The sequence below is a fragment of the Serinus canaria genome, chromosome 2 (assembly GCF_022539315.1).
Source record: "Serinus canaria isolate serCan28SL12 chromosome 2, serCan2020, whole genome shotgun sequence".
Taxonomy (NCBI): domain Eukaryota; kingdom Metazoa; phylum Chordata; class Aves; order Passeriformes; family Fringillidae; genus Serinus; species Serinus canaria.
The window spans coordinates 34,965,261-34,986,076 of record NC_066315.1 but is presented as its reverse complement, the minus strand read 5'-3'; the positions used below and the strand labels follow the sequence as shown (position 1 = coordinate 34,986,076).

At 42.8% G+C, this 20,816-nt stretch overlaps 2 protein-coding genes across 2 annotated transcripts in view; both read right to left on the bottom strand.

The window, feature by feature from the left end:
* Positions 1-759: 759 nt before the first annotated feature.
* On the bottom strand, positions 760-2,876 carry PRR15 (proline rich 15). The gene has a single exon (XM_030232707.2). The coding sequence runs from the start codon at positions 2,874-2,876 to the stop codon at positions 2,529-2,531; it is 348 nt and encodes a 115-aa protein (XP_030088567.1). The 3' UTR covers positions 760-2,528.
* A 7,759-nt stretch (positions 2,877-10,635) lies between these two features.
* Positions 10,636-20,816, bottom strand: part of CHN2 (chimerin 2) — a 158,532-nt gene continuing 148,351 nt past the window's right edge. The window contains exons 11-13 of the mRNA XM_009086081.4: positions 17,132-17,269; positions 16,146-16,251; positions 10,636-12,509 (exon numbers count right to left, since the gene is read on the bottom strand). Coding sequence (XP_009084329.1) covers positions 12,338-12,509; positions 16,146-16,251; positions 17,132-17,269 — 416 coding nt within the window. The 3' untranslated portion in view covers positions 10,636-12,337. The remainder of the gene's footprint in view (positions 12,510-16,145; positions 16,252-17,131; positions 17,270-20,816) is intronic.

Genomic DNA, 20,816 nt, shown 5'->3' with positions numbered 1-20,816 from the left:
TAGTCACATATTAGCCAGTATTGATATTGAACCTTAGCAGCAGCCATCTGAACAGCACACCAGACTTCTCAAATAAAACCCAAACTGGATATTTCTTGTGCCTAGGTGAAGACTTGCAAACAACAAACCTGAGACATTTCCAAAGAGCAAACAGAGGTTCACTGTAGAACAAGGCAGCTTTTAGGTAGAGAAGAGAGGAGGAAACTGTATTTTCATAACAGTTTAAGGATTAAAAATGAAAAAAAGCATCTACATGAGATATATAAAACTAGTCTGTATTCATTCTCCAGCCTCTGGCTAGTTCTGAGGATCTGACCCTCACAAAACTCACACCAAATTAGATGCAGGAGTTAAGAAACGCATCAGTGCAATTTCTGCTTACTCGTTCTTCCATTTTGGGCACACACACATACACAAACACTTCTTTGGACCTTAAAATACATAAACACAGGCTGACTACTTCTGCCTGTAATAAACATGAGCAGTTTGGCCTCCAAGGGTAGTATGACAACCCTGGCAGCAAAGGTACCACTTTGTGCCTCCTTCCTCCCCAATCCCATCCTGGGTTAATTGTAGCTGGAATATGGTTCTTCATCATCCACCTCTCTGTTTCCAGCTTTTAAATTTTCCCCCTTCTCTCTTACCCTCCTTTTTCCAAGACTAGGTTTGCTCTGATTGCTTCTTCTCAAGAGAAGCATTTCAGATGTCCCTTGACTGAAGGGGCCTCCCATAAGAAAAGCACCCCTGAGGAGAAAGTTTAAAGACCTCCCCTCACCCCACCCAGATCTCTTCTTGGTCAGCATGGAGTCAGCAATAGAGAAGGGCAGTCCAAATCCAGTACCTTGTAGTTTTACTAAAGGAAATTTTAAAGCATGTATCTACACACTGGGTGGAGATAAAAAAAAAGAAAAACTTTCATGGAAATCGATTTGATACTACAGTCCCTTTGTCCTGGGGTTCCAGAGTCTGAAGGAGTGAATGACCAGGGAGCACCTCAGCAGCTACGTTGTCTGAGTTTATTGCACAGGAGCTTTCAAGGTTCATTACATATTATTGTGCACATTGAACCACAGGGCACTTGCCCAGCATCTAGTGCAACATTTCAGTGATTGTCAGAGGTTGGTTTAATCCATATTTTCAACTGGAACTCACTTCTTATTTCCTTTCCAGTCTTTTTATTTTTAATGATGTCAAATGATTAGTTACAACCAAACAAAATCATAACTGTGTAACGACTGTTAGGAAATAATTTTCAGTGCCTGCCACTATGTAGCATCTTGTATTCAGAAAAAGCCTAAAACCATTTTAACAATATAAAGCATTTTGCTAAGGCATTTAAAATAAATAAGTCAGTTGTTGCTACATCACCTACTATCAAGAAATGTGTAATTGACAAGTATTTTTAGCTGATTTTGCTCTGTAAGGCACAACACCAGTACAAATCTGGCTTATATTTATTTGTCAAAAAAAAAAAAATCCAAGAGTTCTTAGAGGGAGCGGATAACTACTCGAATGAAAGCACATTATCTCACCATCAGAATAAATCCTGGGACACTTAACCTTGCTTTAAAAGCCTCAGACAAGGTAAACAGTAAACACTTCCAGTGGTGCCCAAGCCTATTTCCACATCAGAACTGCAACCCTGCTTGTGCTCTCCAGGTCTGGTCTCATGTCCCAAAAGAATGTTTACATCTTATCACACAATTTCTTCATTGGAGCTTCATTATCCCAGTTATCACCAATTATGCAAAAATCATGTATCCCCTGGGTAAATTGTGTGAATTGCTAGAGAACGTGGGCCTCCCTCTGTAACAGAACTACGAGGGACCAGTCTCTGAAACAGCTGCTTAGTACTACACAGTAAGAAGAGGGAGTCCTGCCTTTTCCATATGCAAATGCAATGTGATTTGGGACATGGGCGAAGGCAAGAGCCTACCCCTCACAATGCCTCTTTCTGGACCCCCGTGGGGGATGGAAGATGTATTTGTGGCTAATGGCAGGACTGGCGCACTTTCGGCACCACCGGAGGTCCTCGGCCCTGAAATTAGATAAGAGCACTTTGCTCCCCCCTTCCTTCGATAAGACAGCTTGTGAGATGAAAGCAGCGAAGCGCCTCCTCAGCTTGAGAGCCAGAAGGAACTGGGTCACAGGCCTCGGAGTCAGCACGTTGGCTCCTGGTGAGGGCTGCGGGAAGGTTCAGAGACCCCACCATCGGCCTATGGGATAGCACCTTTGAGTCCGCTCACCACAGTACAGGGAGTGGGGTGTTTATTTGGGTTTTTTTTTTTTAAAGACAATCACATCGTCTTGTCATCCAGGGGTTTGGTATTGGCGGTGTTCGTGTAACACAGCGCACGCGATGCCGGGCAGCGGTGCCGGGCTCCCCGCAGGGTCCGCTCAGGGTGTGGGAGGCCGCTGCCTACATGGGTCCGAGCCCAGCTGCGGGGCAGCCACTGACTCCGGCTGCCTGTCCCGCCAGTTCTCTGGCCACCCATCCAGCGGCAGCTCCTCGGCAAGGTCCTCCTGGGCTACTGGGGCTCTTGGGCGGCATGGCCTGGGGCGCCGCCGCCGTCGAAGACCTCGGGGCTGTCGGCCAGCAGCGAGGTGCGCACCTTCCGCCGCTCCTTGAAGCGGCCCGAATGGGACACTCGGAGGCTCCGCCGGTTGCCGACTCCGGTTCCCGCGGCGTCGCCGGACTGTTCCTCCCGGCCGTCGGGGCTGGGGGTGTCGGCGGGGGTCTCGCTGGCGACGGGGTGCGGCGGGGCTACCGCCGCTTCCTTGTGCTTCTTCTTGCTGGTCAGCGATTTCCACCAGGGCCCGGCCGAGCCCTTCACGCCGGCCCGAGGAGCGGCGGTGGCCGCGGCGCTGTCCGCCATCTCGGGCTCCTGCGGGGGGGAAGAAGGCGAAGACGGGTTGGCAGCCGGGCACGCCGCCTCCCCTCTCGGTCGGCGCCGGGACTCCTCTTGTCCAGCACCGGGGGACGGGCAGCGCTGCCGGGGAGGTGTGCCCGGCGCCCGGGAGCGGCCTGCGGGGAGGGCCGAGTCCTGCGGCGGCGGCGGGCACGGGGGGAGCGTTCTGCGCCCCGTCGAGCGGCTCGGAAGCGCCGCCCGCTCCGTGCGCGGCTCGCACAGTCTCAGGTAAATGACGCCCCGGAGCCGGGCCGCGGGACCCGCTCCCTGCACTCACCACCTCCCACACCCAGAAGAACACCCGAGGTCCGGTACCTTGGGGCTGCTGCCTTCCCGCGGGATGAGGCCGGGAGCGTGGCGCGTCCTGGGGCTCTTGCGATGGGGCTCCTTTCGTTTCCCCCCTCCCTCCTTCCCTCCTCTCCCCGCCCCGCCGGCTCCCTGCGCAACAGGTACGGGAAGCGATACTGACCTGCGGGCCCGCCCGGCGCTGCGGGAGCGCACTCCTGCCCCGCGGGGAGCGCGGCCGCCGCCGCACGGCCCTGCGGTCCCCCGGCGCGGCGGGGAGGGAGGGCGGCCGGGCGGCTGTGCGGGGCGGCTGTGCGGGGCGGTTCGGCGCGGAGCGGCGGCAGGTGCCGGCCGGCCCCGCGGCTCGCCCCCGTGGGCGGAGCGGCGGCACGGCCAGCCCCGGGGCCGGGCGGCTCCCGCTCACCTGCCCGGGGTGGGGCAGGAGGGGCCGGCCCCGAGTCCGCTGGGCTGCTGGCAAGAGGGTCGGTGTCCCCTCCAGGGAGACAGCGGTGGAGAGACAGGGGGAGGGGCAGAGGAAGAGGAGGAAGAGCAGGGAGCCGCAGCGCAGGTGAGGCAGCGCCGTGAAATCCGAGGCTGCTGAGATGGATGCGGTGTTGCCAGCGTTCGTGGCTGAAACAAAATATCACTGCTTTTTGTTTGTGCACGTGATGGATGTGCGTGGGTGGGTATTTTAGAGCCTTGAAGAAAATAGAATTGTGGTTAACTGTCTTTCTTTAAAAAACGAGTGGTGCTGTAGGTATGGTCCTTGTATTCAAATTGTCTTTGTATTGGGACTTTGACTTTCTGTGTTGTCATGGATATATGACCATACAAACGACTTTGTCTTTTTTCCATTCACCTAGAAAGGAGAAAAAAATATTTGCTTGTGCCACACCATGTGTTAAAAGTGATTATTTGTTCTTTGGAGAACTATGCCACGTAATATGTGTTTGATTCCTAATGCCCTTCCCATCAACAGTGAGCCACTCAAGGATGCCTGTAATGGTTAAGAAGAGTGTGCGAAAGCAGCATATTTCAGCCCTATATTCTTTTGCAGATCAACTTCTGCTACTTGCAGCTTCCCGGAATAGCCCATAAAGAGATATGGAAATCGGTGAGTGCAGGTTACTGAGGGAGAGGAGCCTGGGGCATGCACTTATGTTACTCTGTAGAGTGCCCTCTTCAAAGGCAAAGCCTTTTAGATAGGAGAGTTTGAAAGTGTACCCTCCAAATTGTCTATCAAATCAAATAAAATCAACAGAAAAAAAAAAATCTCCTATGGAATAAAACACAAACTTCCAGTGATAAAAGATGGCCTTTACATTCCCTCCTAGCAAGTAAGCAACTAACATTTTCCAAGTCATAAAGCACCAGGGCATCAGGCTTTCTCGGGCCAAGGACAGTAGCAGACTACAGAGTCAAGTTTCTCCTTGTGACTGTGACCTACTGCTTTGCTGCTCGTATCTGCAGAGAAAGAGAACACCAGCATCTCTCTATCTTGTGCCCCAGGAAAGTGCCTGGGAAAAAGGGAATTTATGTAGAAATAAAGATAGTTTTTATTTTTAAATGCTCTTTTCACAAAAACATTGCTGGTTGTCTTTTATAGCTTTCATTCTGCAAATAGGCTTATACAAAACATTTAGTATTTATTTTATTTTGATTACCATACACTTGGCCTCTTAGCTCACAAAATACCAAACTTAACATCAAATCAGTGTGGGGTTTTTTTCAGTTAAACCCATTTCAAAGAGTCCTAGAATGAGAGATTTTTCCTTTCTGACAATGTACTGACAGCAGAGTCTACTGAAAAGAGAGAGGCAGGTCGGGAAGCTTTGTGAGAGACGTGGGAGTGGGAGGATGCTGCCTGCATGAGTCTGTGGTGGTGCAGGAGGACAGCGGAATCTGCTCTGCTTTTGGAAGTCACAACATGCTGTTCCACAAGACTGTCACTAAGGTTAGTGTTTATACCAAAACAACTCTGACAGTGAAAATGTATGCTCTATCCCTTTCTTGCTGCAACAGTACTTGTTGCATTCTTTCAGTATACATATATTTACAGTGTTTATTTAAACAGAAAAGTAAATAACATATTGCCTATTTCAATGCATGGAAGTTGGATAGCACATTCATCTAATAAGACTGCTGCAGTTAAATTCTGTCCTCACTTTGCAGGAGGCTGGGATAAAATAGCAATGGGGTTTTGTAGTCCCTGTTAGGGTGGATGTGCAGGATTCTAGTAGATGCCCCAGTACACTGCAAAATAAAATGGTAGGGCCTTTTTTACGTTATAACATGCTCCTTTTGTGTACCATGTTGGTCCATATTGATATAAGTTTCTTCATAATTCTGCAGGCTCTCCAAAATTCAGAAATATCCTGGTATTTTCAAAACTTAGATTTTCAAAGACTGATCTGAATGTCAGTCCTCAAACTAATCATATTTACAACCCCTAACTGTTACTGCAGTGAATAAAAGAAAAAACCAAACAACAACATAGTGTTTCTTGCAGTTCCCACTCTCCTTTTTCCAAACTTTGCAGACCCTCCTGTGCTCTGGAACAGGAGCTGGACTGGGCTCTGGAAAGCTTGATGTTTTGAACTGGGCTCTGGAAAGCTTGGATTGCCAAACTACACCCTTATCTAATTTTGTAGAGGGGACCATCTCTACTGGGAGGACAAGAGAGGCACTGTCCACTGCAGACATCAGCCTTCCCAACACCATGGAACCCTTTGGTTTCCAAAGCTCTGATGTTAAATGCAGTTACAATTATACCCAGGGGACCCCCAGAAGCATAACATGCACTGGTGAATATTGCTCTCAGAACTCTCATCTACCCTGAAACCCCAACCATCCAGCAAATATACTGGATGTTTGAAACTTCAGCTTCTCAAATGCTAATGTTAAGGCCAAGGTTGTGTTCACACCAACTGAAAAGAGCATGGCACTGGCACCTACAGAGAGCAGAGCTCTGCTACGGTCCATATTCCCAGTAATATTCAATGTTTGTATCTTCAAGTTTCAATTAAACTCTTAACTTTGCCCTGATACACAACTGAGCAATTGGCTCATAGAAAAAAACCAAAAAAAAACCAGCAACACTGATACCTGCTGGCACAAGTTGGGCCTTTGACATTCAGTGTTAAAAACAGTTCTTGGAGCTCCAAAGTCTCAGAGCCTAAATCTTACATTAATTTAAACCAATGGACCTCTGTGCAAAGGAAAAGATCACACAAACAACTGTCTCCCATCTGTGTCAGGCTGCCCATTCAGAAGCAGCCAGAAGTAACTTAATTTCTCGTAGATTTAGATTTCCATGTGCTAGCAACATCTCAAATCTTAGCTTTTCTATAATAACCACAGGAAGGACTCCAACCATTTTATAATGGGCAAGAACATTTTCCCTGTTGACACCAGGCTGCTGCTCCAGACTGGGGAACTGCAAAATTCATTACCAGTCTACATCTGCCCTGCCAAGAGAAAAAAAAAAGAAAACAAAGAACTTTACCTAAAACACTACAAGGCCCAAAACTTCATCAAAACAGACCGTAAACACAGCTCTCAAATTTTCAGTTCCCAGTAAGCCTCTGACACCAGCCTTATTCTTACATTTGTATGTTCAGCAGCAGTCTGATTCTTTGAATCCCAAACTCTTAAAATTTGTCTTCTCTTTCGCCCTTACAGTATCTGAAGATAAAATTAAGGTCCTATTCCTTCAGCAGATCAGAAAAATATGGCTATATATGGTGACTATTGACACCAGTACCCTTCCTAGCTCTGAAGGCCTTGCAAAAAAGGCTGTTCTTCCAATATCCCTATTCTTAACCAGAGAATCCATGCACTGTATGGAAAGACAGAGCTGATCATTAGTTGTGCCAACATGCTGCAGTTTTCACAACTTTGGGAACCACACAATCACTAGGGCTTTAGATTTCCAATGTCTGTCCCTACTTTAATTAATCCCTACTTTAATTGTAACTGTGACACTCATGTCTGAAACAACAAAAACCCCACCATGAACAATAGTTCCTTATTGACACATCCCTATATCATCATTCCTATTCCCGATACTGAGGGCTGTGCAACTTGCAGTGACAAGTCTGGTTCTTCAATATTTGGATTACTAACTTAACCTAACTTTTACCTATGGATCTTATGATACCTATGGAGCTCAGTCTCCTGAAGTTCTTGGGCAGCAGCATGTGGTAATTAATATGGATTTTTATGTACATTGATCATTATTTGTGCCTTACAGTAGAACAAAAATTAAGGTATCTTCAAATATGGCTGGCAGCAATTTATGCTCTTCAAGATCTAACTCTGCTCCTCATTATAACATTACTTTTAGTGGTAACAAATGGCTCATACTTTCAAAAAAAGAGAGAATATTTTGACTGGCACCTTGTCAGGCTCTGCAATGAAAGCAGCTACCAGTGGCAACCTTGGTTTGTGCCATCCCCAAATCTGCTGCAAACTGAACCCTGACAGTTTCTCTACTTATAAGCAGCTGTTCCTTTCTACTTTAGCTTATGAAGCACTTGCACCATCTGACACAAGCTTTCTTCCTAACTGCAGTCCTTAAAACATCCTGCAATAATCCATGTCCTTCAGGCTTTGAATTCCCAGTCCTGGCACTACCTGTAGCATCAGCATAATTATATTCAGAACACCATGCCTTTGGAGAAAGATAGTGTAAAGTATGGCCCCATATAAGATCCACTGATGTCCTGAATCCGCAGGCCCTAGAGCACTCAGCAATAATCTTAGCTCCCTAAGGTTCAGATTTCTGAATCTTAACTGTTTTCTTAATCAAGGAATTAATCTCTCCAGCTAAAGAACATAAAGCGTATTGATGCTCTCAGCCTTATCTCTATCAGTCCTATAGTCTCTTCATTCCTTTAGATAGCTGTAGGGATAACAATGTAATACTGCTTTGAAGATCCAGTTAGATGGCATTCTTCTTGCCTAAGTGTTTGTGAACTACCTCCCTACTCAAAGAGTTTTTGTGCTTTTAGTCCCTGGTTATGGGTAGGGGGTTTATTGGCACTGCAGTATTTTCCCTCTCTCTTCTGCAGAACTTCTCTGTACTTGTTGATAAAGGAGATAAGAAGATGGTCAGACAGGCTCCTGCAGGGAGGTTGCAGAGGAGTTGGACTAGATAGCCTTTAAAGGTCCCTTCCAACCCAAAATATTCTGTGATTCTGTGATTCAGTCCAGCTATTTATTACTCCAGGTATTTTCAGCACCTCTCCAAGGTCTCACTAAGCCCAGAGTTTAACCACACCTGCAATCCCTTCTACCTCCTGTGTGCTGTGTTTCCCAGTAGTACACAGCCCAGGTCTGTCCAAAACCTTGTTTCAGAAGAGACCCCAAACCTGATACATTCCTTCCCAGAGTCTTAGGCTAAGTGCCCTTGCAGCACTGTCTCTGTCAATAAGACTCAAATCTTCTGGGAGCTTTGAGAACGTTTTATGTGGGAGAAAGTGGAATCTTACCTCTTCTTTAGAAATAAAATGAATGTGGTTCCAATTCACCCAGGTTTGTGCAGTGTTAGACCTGTAGCTTAAACTGACCTCAGCTTGCAAAGCAGAGAGTTGAGAACAAAGCTTTGTCTTTTTTGTACTTTGTAACTTCATGTTAAAAAAAAGTTTTCCTTACTCTGCACTTTGTTTCTCTTTCTTCCCCCCCCCCCCGCCCCCACACCCCAAACTCTTCTCCTTCCTCAGTAACTTCTACATCCTTTGTCCAATTCCAATAATATTTGCCAGCAGGAGAGAGAAATTAAGTTTCTCAGCTACTGGTGTCTGGGTGGAGGAGCCCCAAACTGGTTTCTCATTTGAGGAAACCCTTTGACAGTTCCCTGTCTGGTGCTCTCTCAGGATGTGTGTGCTTTGGAGTCAGACACAGAGGATGCTGCCTTGTCTCCAGCGTGGTGGTGTCAGAGAACCATTCCTTTGTCACTTCCCTGGTGGGTTCCAAATACTTAAACCTGACAGATGAGTATAAAGAAGAGATTTCAACTTTTCCACAGCACTCTGGAAAGCTACCACCTTAGAAACCATTAACTTAACTTTGATGTAATGTTTCACTGATCGTGGCTAAGACACTTCTGCTTTATGGAAGGCAAGTTGTTTCCTCCCAGTTGCTGTGAGGGTGTACAGAGTGGCACTCAGAACACAGGGATAGTTGAATGGCAGGTGGGAATTGGGAGTGGGTGGCTGCAGGAGGGGACTTGCTGCTTCTCCAAAGGCCTTCTCCAATAGTTGAGGGGAGCAAGGTTTCTGCTGAACACCTGGCTGCAGGCAGGATCCCCTGCAGTCAGACACTGGTGTCTCACCTGCCCCCAGAGGTGCACAACTGTCTTCTACTTGAGATGGAGTGACCTAGCAGGGGAGTTACATGGGCTCACACACAGCCTCCTGGAGCATCTTTCAAAGGACTCTTACTTCTTGCTGCTAGTGCCTCCTGTGAGATACCTCACCATGCTCTTGCTGAATGCTTTGAAAGAAAGGGAAGGATTTGGTTTAATCCAGTCAAACCCATTTTTTTCCCCCTGCGTACTGGATGATAGGTTTCCATGAAGAGTAAACATGATTTTTCTACTGCCTCAGCGGTGAGTTTTGTAGAGGGAAGTCTGCTGCCTTTTTACTTCCTCAAATGGTGAATCTGAAACGATCTGACCTCACTGTGCCACTCAACCCCAGGCGCAGCAGTGGTGGCCACAGCAAGTCCGACACGAGATGAAGCAGGCACAGCACAAGGTGGCACTAATGAGGTGTGGAGAGGACAGGGGACTTTTACCTCCGTGCTCAGCATGCCCCGAGGATGCTGGACATCAGCTGATCAGTTAGCCAAGTGAAATGTGAACAATTTCGTAGATATTTGTGTTTTAAAATGCAGAATCATATTCATCCCTCTGTCCAACAGATAAGAAACTGCTCCCCAGACACTAAGCATGGGTGCTTCTGGGCACACTGCCTTGTAATGTCATCAAATCCTTAAAATCCTTAAGATGGGACATGTGTTGGAGATTCCAGGGAGTGAGACAAGCTAAAGATGCCTGTGTTCTACCTTAAAAAAAACACCTCATAATATAACTGACCAGAAAAAAATAAAGAAAACTGTTGCTAGTCAAATGTCTGTGTTCAAGAGTGTGGAAAAATACTCTGATGGCATTGATTCTCAGATTTGATTAAATTGATATTGAGATTCATTGCTTGCTTGAAGTTTTGCATAGGGGTGATTCAGGGTGGTCTCTGAAAATAAATCCGTGCACGTGCTTGGCTGTGGTGGTATGGGCAACCTGGTGCCAATCTGAAACTGCGACCTGCAGTAAAACTGTTCGAAATTTTTGAGCAGGAAAGTTTCCAGCAATGTCAGAATGGTAATTAGCGATTGATTTTTGTTTGGCAGCTTGCCGTGTAGTCAGTGACAGACACCAAAACTCTTTTAACACATTTAATGGGATTTTTCCTTCCATTTACACTATCATAAATTACAAAGCATATTTCACTTCACAAAATAAAACCATTTCCAGATCATTTTTATGACAGTATTAAGTAGTACATAACCTACAACAAATAGTCCTGTACAAGGCAGGAGGATCTATGGAAGTATTGGGAACTCAGACTATTTAGCACCTGCTCTGCAATCTGGGTTAATCTATCTAGCCCTTAGTTATTTCTCTAGAAGACAACAAATTTACAGTCATACCCTCTACCTCTCTTCATTATCATAGTTACACATATTTTTCAATTTGAATAGAAACATGTGCTCCCTGAAATAATTCAGGAAACTGCATCACTGAGTTACCAAGCATATGATACAAATGATCAAGATGAGGGAGTATTAGAATTTTTTTTTGTACTGAAAATTGAGTTTGGTAGTAAAGTATGTTGATTTTCTATGCTTGCAGAAGCATTTCATGCTGAGAAACAGTTTTAACATTAGGAATAAGTTGCAGTTAGACTACGATCTCTGTAGGTCAATGTTTGTGAAGGGAGAGAAACATTAAAATTTGGTAATAATTAAATTTACCAGCTCCCACATGTCCTACACATTCTGTCTTTCTTTTTTTTTTTTTTTCTAACAAACCATCAGGAAACACATTCAAGATAAATACCTACAATTTTAGCAGATTTACTGTACATTTATAAATAGAGAAACATGACAAAACATAAGTCAATTTTTACAGAAAAACCAAATCCTTCATCATTCACCCAAAAAAGTGCTGACTTTCAACAAGGCCAGAAAATATCCAGTGTCCCAGCATCACGTAACTTATATATTACTGTAATCCAAGAAAAATCTGGCATGTGAAACTGATATTACCACCAGGACTTTGAAAACAACTCTCAAGACCTTATTTTACATGGGAGGGAAAAAAAAAAAAAAAAAAAAGGAAAATACTTAAATACTTTATGTTTTGGGAAATAGCAAATGGCTGGAAGTGTACAATCCTAGGGTGCTAGCGCCTAAATGCAAAGAAATCTAAGGAAAGCTGAAATATGCACAAGAAATGTATTCTTCTTTAAAACACTTGAAATTGAAGAGGTATGTCAGGATAATACTGCATTAGTGGCAATTGTTTTCAATATATCATAGCAAAAATGCAGGAAATAATTATGTGAAAATAATCAATGCACCGCATTGATGTATAGTTTGCTAAAATAAAATGCCATTCTTTCAGCTAGGTAAAGTAAAAATATCTTTATAATATAGGTTCTGTTTCACAATTGACATATATAATTACGTCTCATGAAGAAGGAAAGGTATAGGCATATACAAGTAACACTGATTAAGTACCTTTTTTGCTTCTCTAGCCATATTAAAATACGTTTTGTGTTTCTTAATAAGTTAACAATAAAATTGTTTGAAACTTCTCAAAACAAATATACATCTGAGGCAAGGCAAAAGATACAAGGTAAGAGGATTTTTTCTGACCTTCTTTTTCCCTTCTACAAAGAGGCATATGTCTATGAGACATAGGCTTTCCCTAAACATTTTGGCATCCATCTGCAACTTTGCAGAAATTGAAGTGCAGTCAAGGAACTCTTCCTTTCTGTTTAAAAAAATTTAAAGAAATGCTGTTTTTACTTCAGACTAATTATCTTAAAACAAATGGCTTTGAAGATATGCCTCTCTGACTAGAAGAGAACATCTTCATTTTCTATTAAAATCTGCACAATTAACTTCTGGTACCGCATGTCATTCAGTGTAGCAAGGGTACTGTCCTCTGGAGGTCTCATTAAAGTAGGTCCAAACACTATTCCCAGGTTTTCAGCATTCATAAAATTCTCCTTTTCATGCAAGGTAACCCTAAAATAGAAAAAAAAAAAAAAGAAGAAGAAAGTAATTAGTTTCTCACTTTCCAGAAAAAAAAGAGTATCTGCATCTTTGTCTGTAGTCTTGCTTCACATCAAGCACTGGTACGTAGACATTTTTTCTCAATATAATAACTGTTTCACAGTTCTATATTATTATTTTTTCACAATGAGTACAATGCAGCTACGGTAGGGCTGAGATTTTTACTGCCTTTAAACACCTCTCATGGGCCTCTTCAGTGATTTTTCCATGTGACTGTCTGTTAGGGTGTAAGAATTAGTGGCAATCGCTTTTTTAAAAGCATAAATATGATTTAAATGAGGATGTATGGAGCAGTCCTCTATGCTAGAGTAACTGCAGTTCTCTGGCAAGCTGTGCTTGGTGTGTATCACGTAGGGGGTGAGGGTGTGCTCCACAAATACAGGCACAGATTTTCCTTAGACTCCTGACACTCCCAAACATGATTCCAGCCTGCAGGAACCCACCCCTTCACATGGAAGTTCTGCCTTGCTGGCTGCCTCAGGCAAACCAGGAGCTGAGTGATTCCAACTCCTTATTACACTTCAGGAGTAGGCTGAATCCTGCACCTGCCTGTAAAGGTGGCTTAAATCAGGCTGCTATAAATGCCACCTCTCCTTGGCAGAGAGCAGAGGCACTTCAGGGAAGAGCCCAGGTTGTTTTGTTTGCTGACATAGGTCATATAATGTAAATACAAGAATAGATGGACTGCTTGTGGCTGAAGTAAAGAAAGTCCACCAAGGATTGGCCAAGCTGCAGAGAAGTCAGACCTGTCTGGAAAATCAGTCAGGTCTGCTGGAAAATGCAAGGTGTTCTCAAAGATTCCCTCCAGGTAGCAGTGCTGGATCACATCAGTGTTGTTCTATTTGAGTGGCATATTGAGTTCAGTCCTGAGAGTGCTCTTGCACTGTGGTGTAGGACAGCCACAGTCCCTTGATTCATCACAGTCCTTGATCAGTCATGGACCAGACATTTCCTGTGAGAAGTACAGCCAGAAGTACAGGGTTTCACATCTCCTTCATACAACTGCTCTGCCAGGGTGAAGCACATCTGGTTTTGGAGACAACTCTCCTGGCAACAGCTGAGGCCTTCCCTAGGCACAGCAATTCCCAGCTGGTCATTGGGAGTGGATTCACTCATGTCATCACAGGAGCACAAAGTGGCTGAAACCAGAAGAGCTCTGGTCTTCCCTTGTTTGCCAGGTACTCATCAAGTCATCTTGGCTGTGCTTCTGCTGTCATCTCTCTGCAAAGAATGGCTCTGTCACAGAAAAATGCTGTTCCTCTTTGCTTTCAGGACAGCAATCCATTAATGCCCCAACTCACAGATACAGCCTCGTCCTCTAGCACATATATTAGCTGTACTTTGCAAGGAGCAAAGACAAACCAAGGCTGTGAAGCTGAAGCCACCTCTTCACCTCAAAGCTGAAGCAAGTATATGTCTGACACCCTGCTTTCCCTCTGTGCAGGTATGCAGCACAGATGTTCAACAGCTGTGCAAAGCTACACAGATCTTACTAGCACCTCTGTTCAGGAGTGTGGGGCTTGCTGGGGTGAACACTGAGAAGATTCAGAGCTTGACTGCAATGTCAGTGTGGATGGAGTTGTATGTATTTCACCATGGGGGGGGACTGCTCATGCTATTGCATTTCCTTCAATTTTGAGCAAAAAGTTATTAGAAAGGTAATTAATTGACTGACAAACTAATTTTTTTGTTGCTGATGTTGTCCTCTGCTAGATTTTCCCGTGCTTTTAACCACAACTCTGGAGTTTATTTTCAACTGAGAAACAGGAGTGTTGTAGAGGCTGTGACCCTGCAGTCCTTACATAGACTCCCTTATACTGGTGCATGTTTTATCCATGCAGGAAAAGTCCTAGGGGGTTGAAATTGGAACTCTGTGTTTAATCTACAGAAGAGCATAGTCTGAACCTTGATGATTCTTTCACATTCAAGTCTCTCTAACAGATTCTCCATAGGAACTGATGTGCCCTTGATTTGCATGCAGACACCAAAAGCGACAATTTGGGAATGGAGAGGAAATTCATTGCATGACTTGCAGATATTTGAGAGAGGAAGCCTAATCAGCACCTCAGACTCTTTTCCTCATCAATAGTTCAGCTCAACAGCTGAACCAAAGCCTGGACTGCAGTTCATGAGAAGCAGGAAGATAAGTCCATCCATGTCTATTAAAAATTTGCTGCCAGGATATGAAAGTACTGATTCTGTGTGCAGGTCACTTTTCTATAGCCTCCACAGGCCTTCTTAAAAGCTAGTGTGAGTCTTCATCAGTTGTCCATGCATATGTACTGACAAGGGTGGATATTTGCACATCTCATTTCTTCTGAACGCAGAGTTCAAAGAAGATCCTGCATGCCCAGGTAATGTCCCATCAAGGGGAAAAATTACTCCATTGTAATGACCTGAGCTGATTCAAAATGAGGAAAAGTCTCTGCATAATGAGAACCTGATAGAGCATGAAATGCACTTCACAAAAGTTCTCTGATGCAGCTTTATGTGAATTGAGGTTTTTTTAGGTTGGCATTAATAGTGCAGAATAATGCAGGTGAAACCCAGGAAGTACTCCACATTTACAGCTGTGCTGCAAGTCGTGGGACAACTAAGAAGAGATCAATGATTTTTTGAATTAAAGGTCAGTAGCTTTATTCCTCCCTTATCCCTTCTTCTGTTGTTTCCAAATAGCAAAGTTTACCCAGAGACAAGAAATAACTTGGGCAATATAGCCACAAATGAAGGCCTGCTTTGAGATGACAGCACCAGTCTGTACTCAGCTTCAGTTTTTAAAACTTACAAAGAAAACCTCTTGAGGCATGTAAATATCCAAAGCAGCAAAGCAGAGTTATCATGGTTTTGAAAAACAGTCTTGCTTGAAATGAGTGGAAGTGATGGACCCTCTCTGGAGCAGTCCTTAATTTTTCTAGGTACTTAGCTGAAAACTTTGAAAACTTGGAAGTACACTCCTAAGTGTGTTGAAAAATTAAATTTAGGCACTTTTGAAAATTCTGTATGCCTTATGAAGCTTTATGAAGCCCCTCATGGATGTCTTATGTATGCCTAAAGAAGCTTTGGAAAGCAAATGAGGTAGAACAGGTTTAAAACCAAGAGAGATATAACTGGGACCTGTATTACTTTTACTAGCCATGTAAAAATAGGCCCTGCTTGGTTCTTGGCTTACTGTGGTGTGAGGAAACAACTCATAGGAGTAAGTTCTTTCCTTTTAGGGTTATTGTTCAAGAAGACAAAACAGGAGGTAACGGGAGGCAGAAGCAAAGCCTTGTCAAGTGCTGCCTCACAGCAGCACATCTCTGGAGTACCCACCCTTGGGTATTTTTCAGATATTATTTGCCTTAGGGAAGCATGACAAATGTCAATTAACTCTTGAAAGGTTTGAAATAATACGCCAGCAAAAGGATCTATGCATAAGTGCACAGCTTATATGCACTTATACAAACAGCTTGTCTGCTTCTCTGTAACATTATTGGTTTAGAGGCAGTGCCCTAATGGAAGCTTTATTAGGACTTTCTATAATATTTCTTTTCAAAGCAGAAAATTGTTAAGCTCTTCAAGAATTACCCTGCCTGTCAATTAACTCACTTTTTGAGATGAATCATTAGGTATCTAAGTGTCTCGTAGTGAGCAGCAGGGAGTAACATCAACACTTCATGTATTGCTTCTAGTCGTTCATCAGGATTGGAGATTTCTGTAAAAACACCAAACAGGATTAATGTTAATAGGGCTTTCCATGTGTACACAGCAATAAATCAGGAAGATAACTTATTATTATGGAATCATTTACAAGCCATTGACTGTGCTTGCAGGGATAAATATTGCACTCATAAATGTGACGCTTATCAGCAATTTCTGCATCCCCCAAAAAAAAAAAAAAAAAAAAAAAAAAAAAAAAAAAAAAAAAAAAAAGGTTTTGAAAAGAAATCAGCAACAAAGACCTCCCAAGGAGTTATCTCCATGGTCTGTAGCTCTATCTACAGATCTGTCTAGATACAGTACCTGAGCTTTGTTAAGTGCTTCATAATACTATTCTGCCCAGAACTGCCTATTTAAAATATTACAAAAGATTACTTTCATTAGCCTTCAAACTAGATGAGAGTGTAGATATATGACTTTAGGAAACTATGCTTGAATATGTAGGTTTAGCTAGAGATTGAAATGGCATGGAATTACTTAAAGATTTCTCAATGTATTAAAATATGTAGGTATCAATGGTACCTACATATACTGAGCATCAGTGCTCATTTAGAACTGTTTGGCAATCTCTCTAAAAATTTGAGCAGGATTTACACTGTTCTTTTATGTTGACATACAAAAAGACACTGAAACCACACTTTCTGACACTAGTCAGTTATTTTGATACCATACATTTGCTTTTATTTTTTTAACCTGCACGACATCCCATCTGATGAACAATCAGGCAAAAGCTTCATGTGAATAAAGGACATGGCAGAGGAGGAATGAAGACAGTGCCCATTTTCCCAGTTTTTTTCTGTCCTTTCCTTTAAGGTGGACTGCTTTACGGATTGGAAATGCAAATAAAGTGGGTACAAATGCTAAGCAATACTTACTTGCTGCCTCTATGAACTTGGAATAGGTGTCATAGGTGATCACAGGAATTGGTAAGTCTCTGAAATATAGCTTCAGTGCTCCAGCAATGATGTTTATGTCTGGATAAATACTGGCAGAAATATCAGCCTTGTCACCATCTAGAAAAAGAGGAAGAAGTCTGTTTAAAACCACCCTAATTTTGACCAAAGCAAGGCTAGTCTTCTAAGTCAGATTTATTGTGTGCAACCTGACAAGAGAATCAACCTGAAAGTGCTTGGAAGGCTTAAATGAGAATATATTGGTACCAAGTTTACAGTATATCAATGAGGAATGGTGGTTTCTTTATGTTTTAGTAAACAATTTATTTGCTTGCATCTTTTGAGGGGCTGGTGATTACAGCATCCATATCTGCAGTGTACTGCCTCAAACATACTGTTTTAATGTTGGATGAAAAACCATGTTAATAACATATTTCTTGCATTTAGCCCATTTATTCACTGGAACTAAGCTATTAATAATTTGTTCTGACATAATATTTTCCTCTGCATAGGAATATGCACCATATTTTCATCTCTATTTGGAGAAAGAGAGGCAAAGAAAAATAACATAAATTTCCAATGACCCTCAGGAGACCAGTAGGAAAAATCAAGAAACATCCAATTCTTGCATGTCTTGTACCAACATTTCTTTAGTGATTAGCTTAAAAGAAAGCTGCCTTATTTTCTGCTATCTTTTAATGTCTCACTACTTGACTTACTTATTTATGGCAAAGATCTGAATTCAAATAGGCATGCTAAGGAATTTAGCTCTACAATTATTCTGAAATGTGCATCACAGGTTTTTAAATTGATATGGATGCTTGTAATGGACGAAATGCTAAACAGATGCATCTAAAAAGGCATACATTTTGTTTGCCACATTATAACAGTTAGAACTCTATGGAAGAGCACTTTTAAAGACATGAGCTTAAAGTTTACAGGTGTTGCTGGGAAGTCCTGGCTTGCAGTGAGTGAAATTATAAAAAGTAGCAGCAAGGCAGGAGCACTGTAATTTTTCAAGTTCAAATGACTACCTCTGTTCTGTACTACCTAATACCCTCATAATCCACATTTTTTCTCCATATCAAGAAATTCTGCTGTCCTCCCTTCCTGGAACCTCTCTATCTTGGTGGTCTTCCAGTAGAAAGATGGTCAAGTATGGGGTGTGGCTGTCTGGATTTAACCCCCAGCTTTACCTCAGGCTTCTTGGAGATCAGTTATAACCTGTAGTCCCTATTTCCCACCCTTCAGCTAAGGACACTACACTTCCCTCAGGGCAGGTGGTGCAGGTGAGGATCACATGGTGAGTGTGGTGATGCACGGTTCTGCCTGCTTGTGCAGCAGAGAGGGGTTTGCTGTGTCTGCCAGGAGGTGCAGGCACAAGCTTGGGCTGTTACCACCAAGGAGATGACATGTTCTAAAGCCATTGCCTTGCTTGTCTCACAGTAACAGTGCTTGTGGACATGCCCTGATATAGACAGATGAGTGGGGGTGCTTGATACCAAGATGGAGATAAAGGCTTTCACAACACAGTAAAAGAGTTTATATTGATTGCAAACATTTTATACAAACCTATGGCATCAATCTTGCAGGGATACGTCCTGTCCAACGTATGCACATAATTCTCATTAAGACTAATAGCACTACATGTTCTCATCAAGAGGAGATTATATGCTTAAGTGTTTAAAACAAACAGCCTTTCTTGATGCAGCTGAGCAGTCTGAATACATCCATCAGCATTTAATTTAATACAGCATCAATAAGCCCTAGGAGGATGTTTGCACTGCCCCAATCTTTTGTTTAATCCACACATTCCAGGCACGGTAGCATTAGTCTTGTAAAGCTTTGTGTGGAGAGCTCTATTTAATTGATGGACACTGAGCACTCAAAATGCTCCACTGAAAACAGATAGCTCCAAGGAGCCAGCAGCTGCATCAGAACAGATATAGCAAAGCACAAACTTACATCTATTATCCAGGTCACCAGTATACTAAATGGAAGTGTTATTTATTTAGTACTTTTACAAAGCAGCCCAGCAAGCTTCCTTAGAGGGGCACTTCAGCTCGAGGTACATCAAAGTACAATGTATTTCAAACACACCTCTTACTTACATATGTGCTTACTGTAGGAAAAATTATGAATTCCTGAGTCAAAGATTTTACCCTTCCCTTCAGAGACAAATAAACATCCATTGGAAATGCACTGAAGTTTATTTTAAAGTGAGCCCAACAATAAGTCTGTTGTAATATACCCTGCACATTTTTTAGCAGATACATAGGGATTCTTGTGTGTATTCATATATGAATTACACCTGGTTTACATGCTACCTTCTGCATTATCACAATAATTTTTTCACTCTTCAATACAGGAACTTTTTCAGATTGTAGCTGGTATTTTCAGTAAAATTGCTGCATCCATATGTTAATATAGTTTTGGTTTTTTATATTTTGGATTACAAACACGTAGTCAATTTCAGCTTTACAAACCAAATTCTCCCCAAACCCCATAATTTCTCTTTCTTTGTTAGTTTGACTCTCAATGTATCTTGTTGTTTTATGCTGAAATTTGAATATCTCAAGAAAAAGAAAGTTTTTATTCTTTTCCTTAAAGGTTTCAGCTGATTTTGGATGCCATAGAAATTATCAATAGTTCATTACAGAATGAAATAGAATAAGTGTTACATTCTTGAAGTCTGTCTTTATGCCCTCTGAATTCTGAATTAGGTTTTTTTTTAAGTTCCTTTCTCCTAAGTGTTTTTTTTTTAATTGCACAGCCTTTACCATGCTAGCATGCTTCTTTTAGTTTTTTCTTGGATTTGGCACTTGACAGGTTTTCAGCTACACTGGCAAAAGAGTATGATTTAGGATGCCTCTAAGTGCTCATGTAATATTTAACAGCATAATATTTTTAGCCAGTGTATTGTACCAGCCAGTTGTACAAACAAGTGGGGGGACAGAATGTGGTGGTGACAATGGCAGCTCTGTGGATAAAATGCACAATGGGTGTTCTCTGGATGCCACAACGCCACAGCTCAACAATGCTGACAGAGGGCAACTGTCATTCTACAGCACCAACATTCACCAGATTAAATAAATCCACATTATTCCCCTCCTTCTCATTACAGAAATCACTAAAATGGAACATTGTCAATGCCTCAGAGAGCCTAATTTAATGCTAATTTACAGTAGGGGTATTTACACTGCTTGGGCTTTGGAAGGCAGTTTAAATCAGATGAGGACCAACTTCACCCTTTTTCAAAACCAACTGTTAAGCTACATTTGGCCCAAGTCATATTTTGTGGGGTGCTATTCTCTTCTGGAGATGGGAAGTTTTTTCTGTTCTTGCTGTAATTCTTTGGAAGCACCAAGTGACTGCCTCTTTGTCAAGGCAGAATTAGTCAGAGGGAGAGCTGGCTGCTCCTCATTGCACCCCTTCAGCTGCACATGAGATCAGCAGGAGAGGTCCCCCACGGCCAAGTCAGCTCCCATGCCTCATCCTACTGTATCCTGCTGTCTTCTGGCCCCTGTGGCTTGATGAGGAGCTTGGAACCAGAACACTTGATGGCATTATTTGAAGGATGCATCCTGTGCATTAAAATGGGAGGACTCCTTGCCTGTCTGTTTTCAAGCCCTTTTACTCAACGCTGTATTTCTGGAGATGTGAAAGT

Bases quoted from the DNA above. Each gene is read 5' to 3' on its own strand.
- PRR15 (XM_030232707.2), bottom strand. From the start codon at position 2,876: ATGGCGGACAGCGCCGCGGCCACCGCCGCTCCTCGGGCCGGCGTGAAG.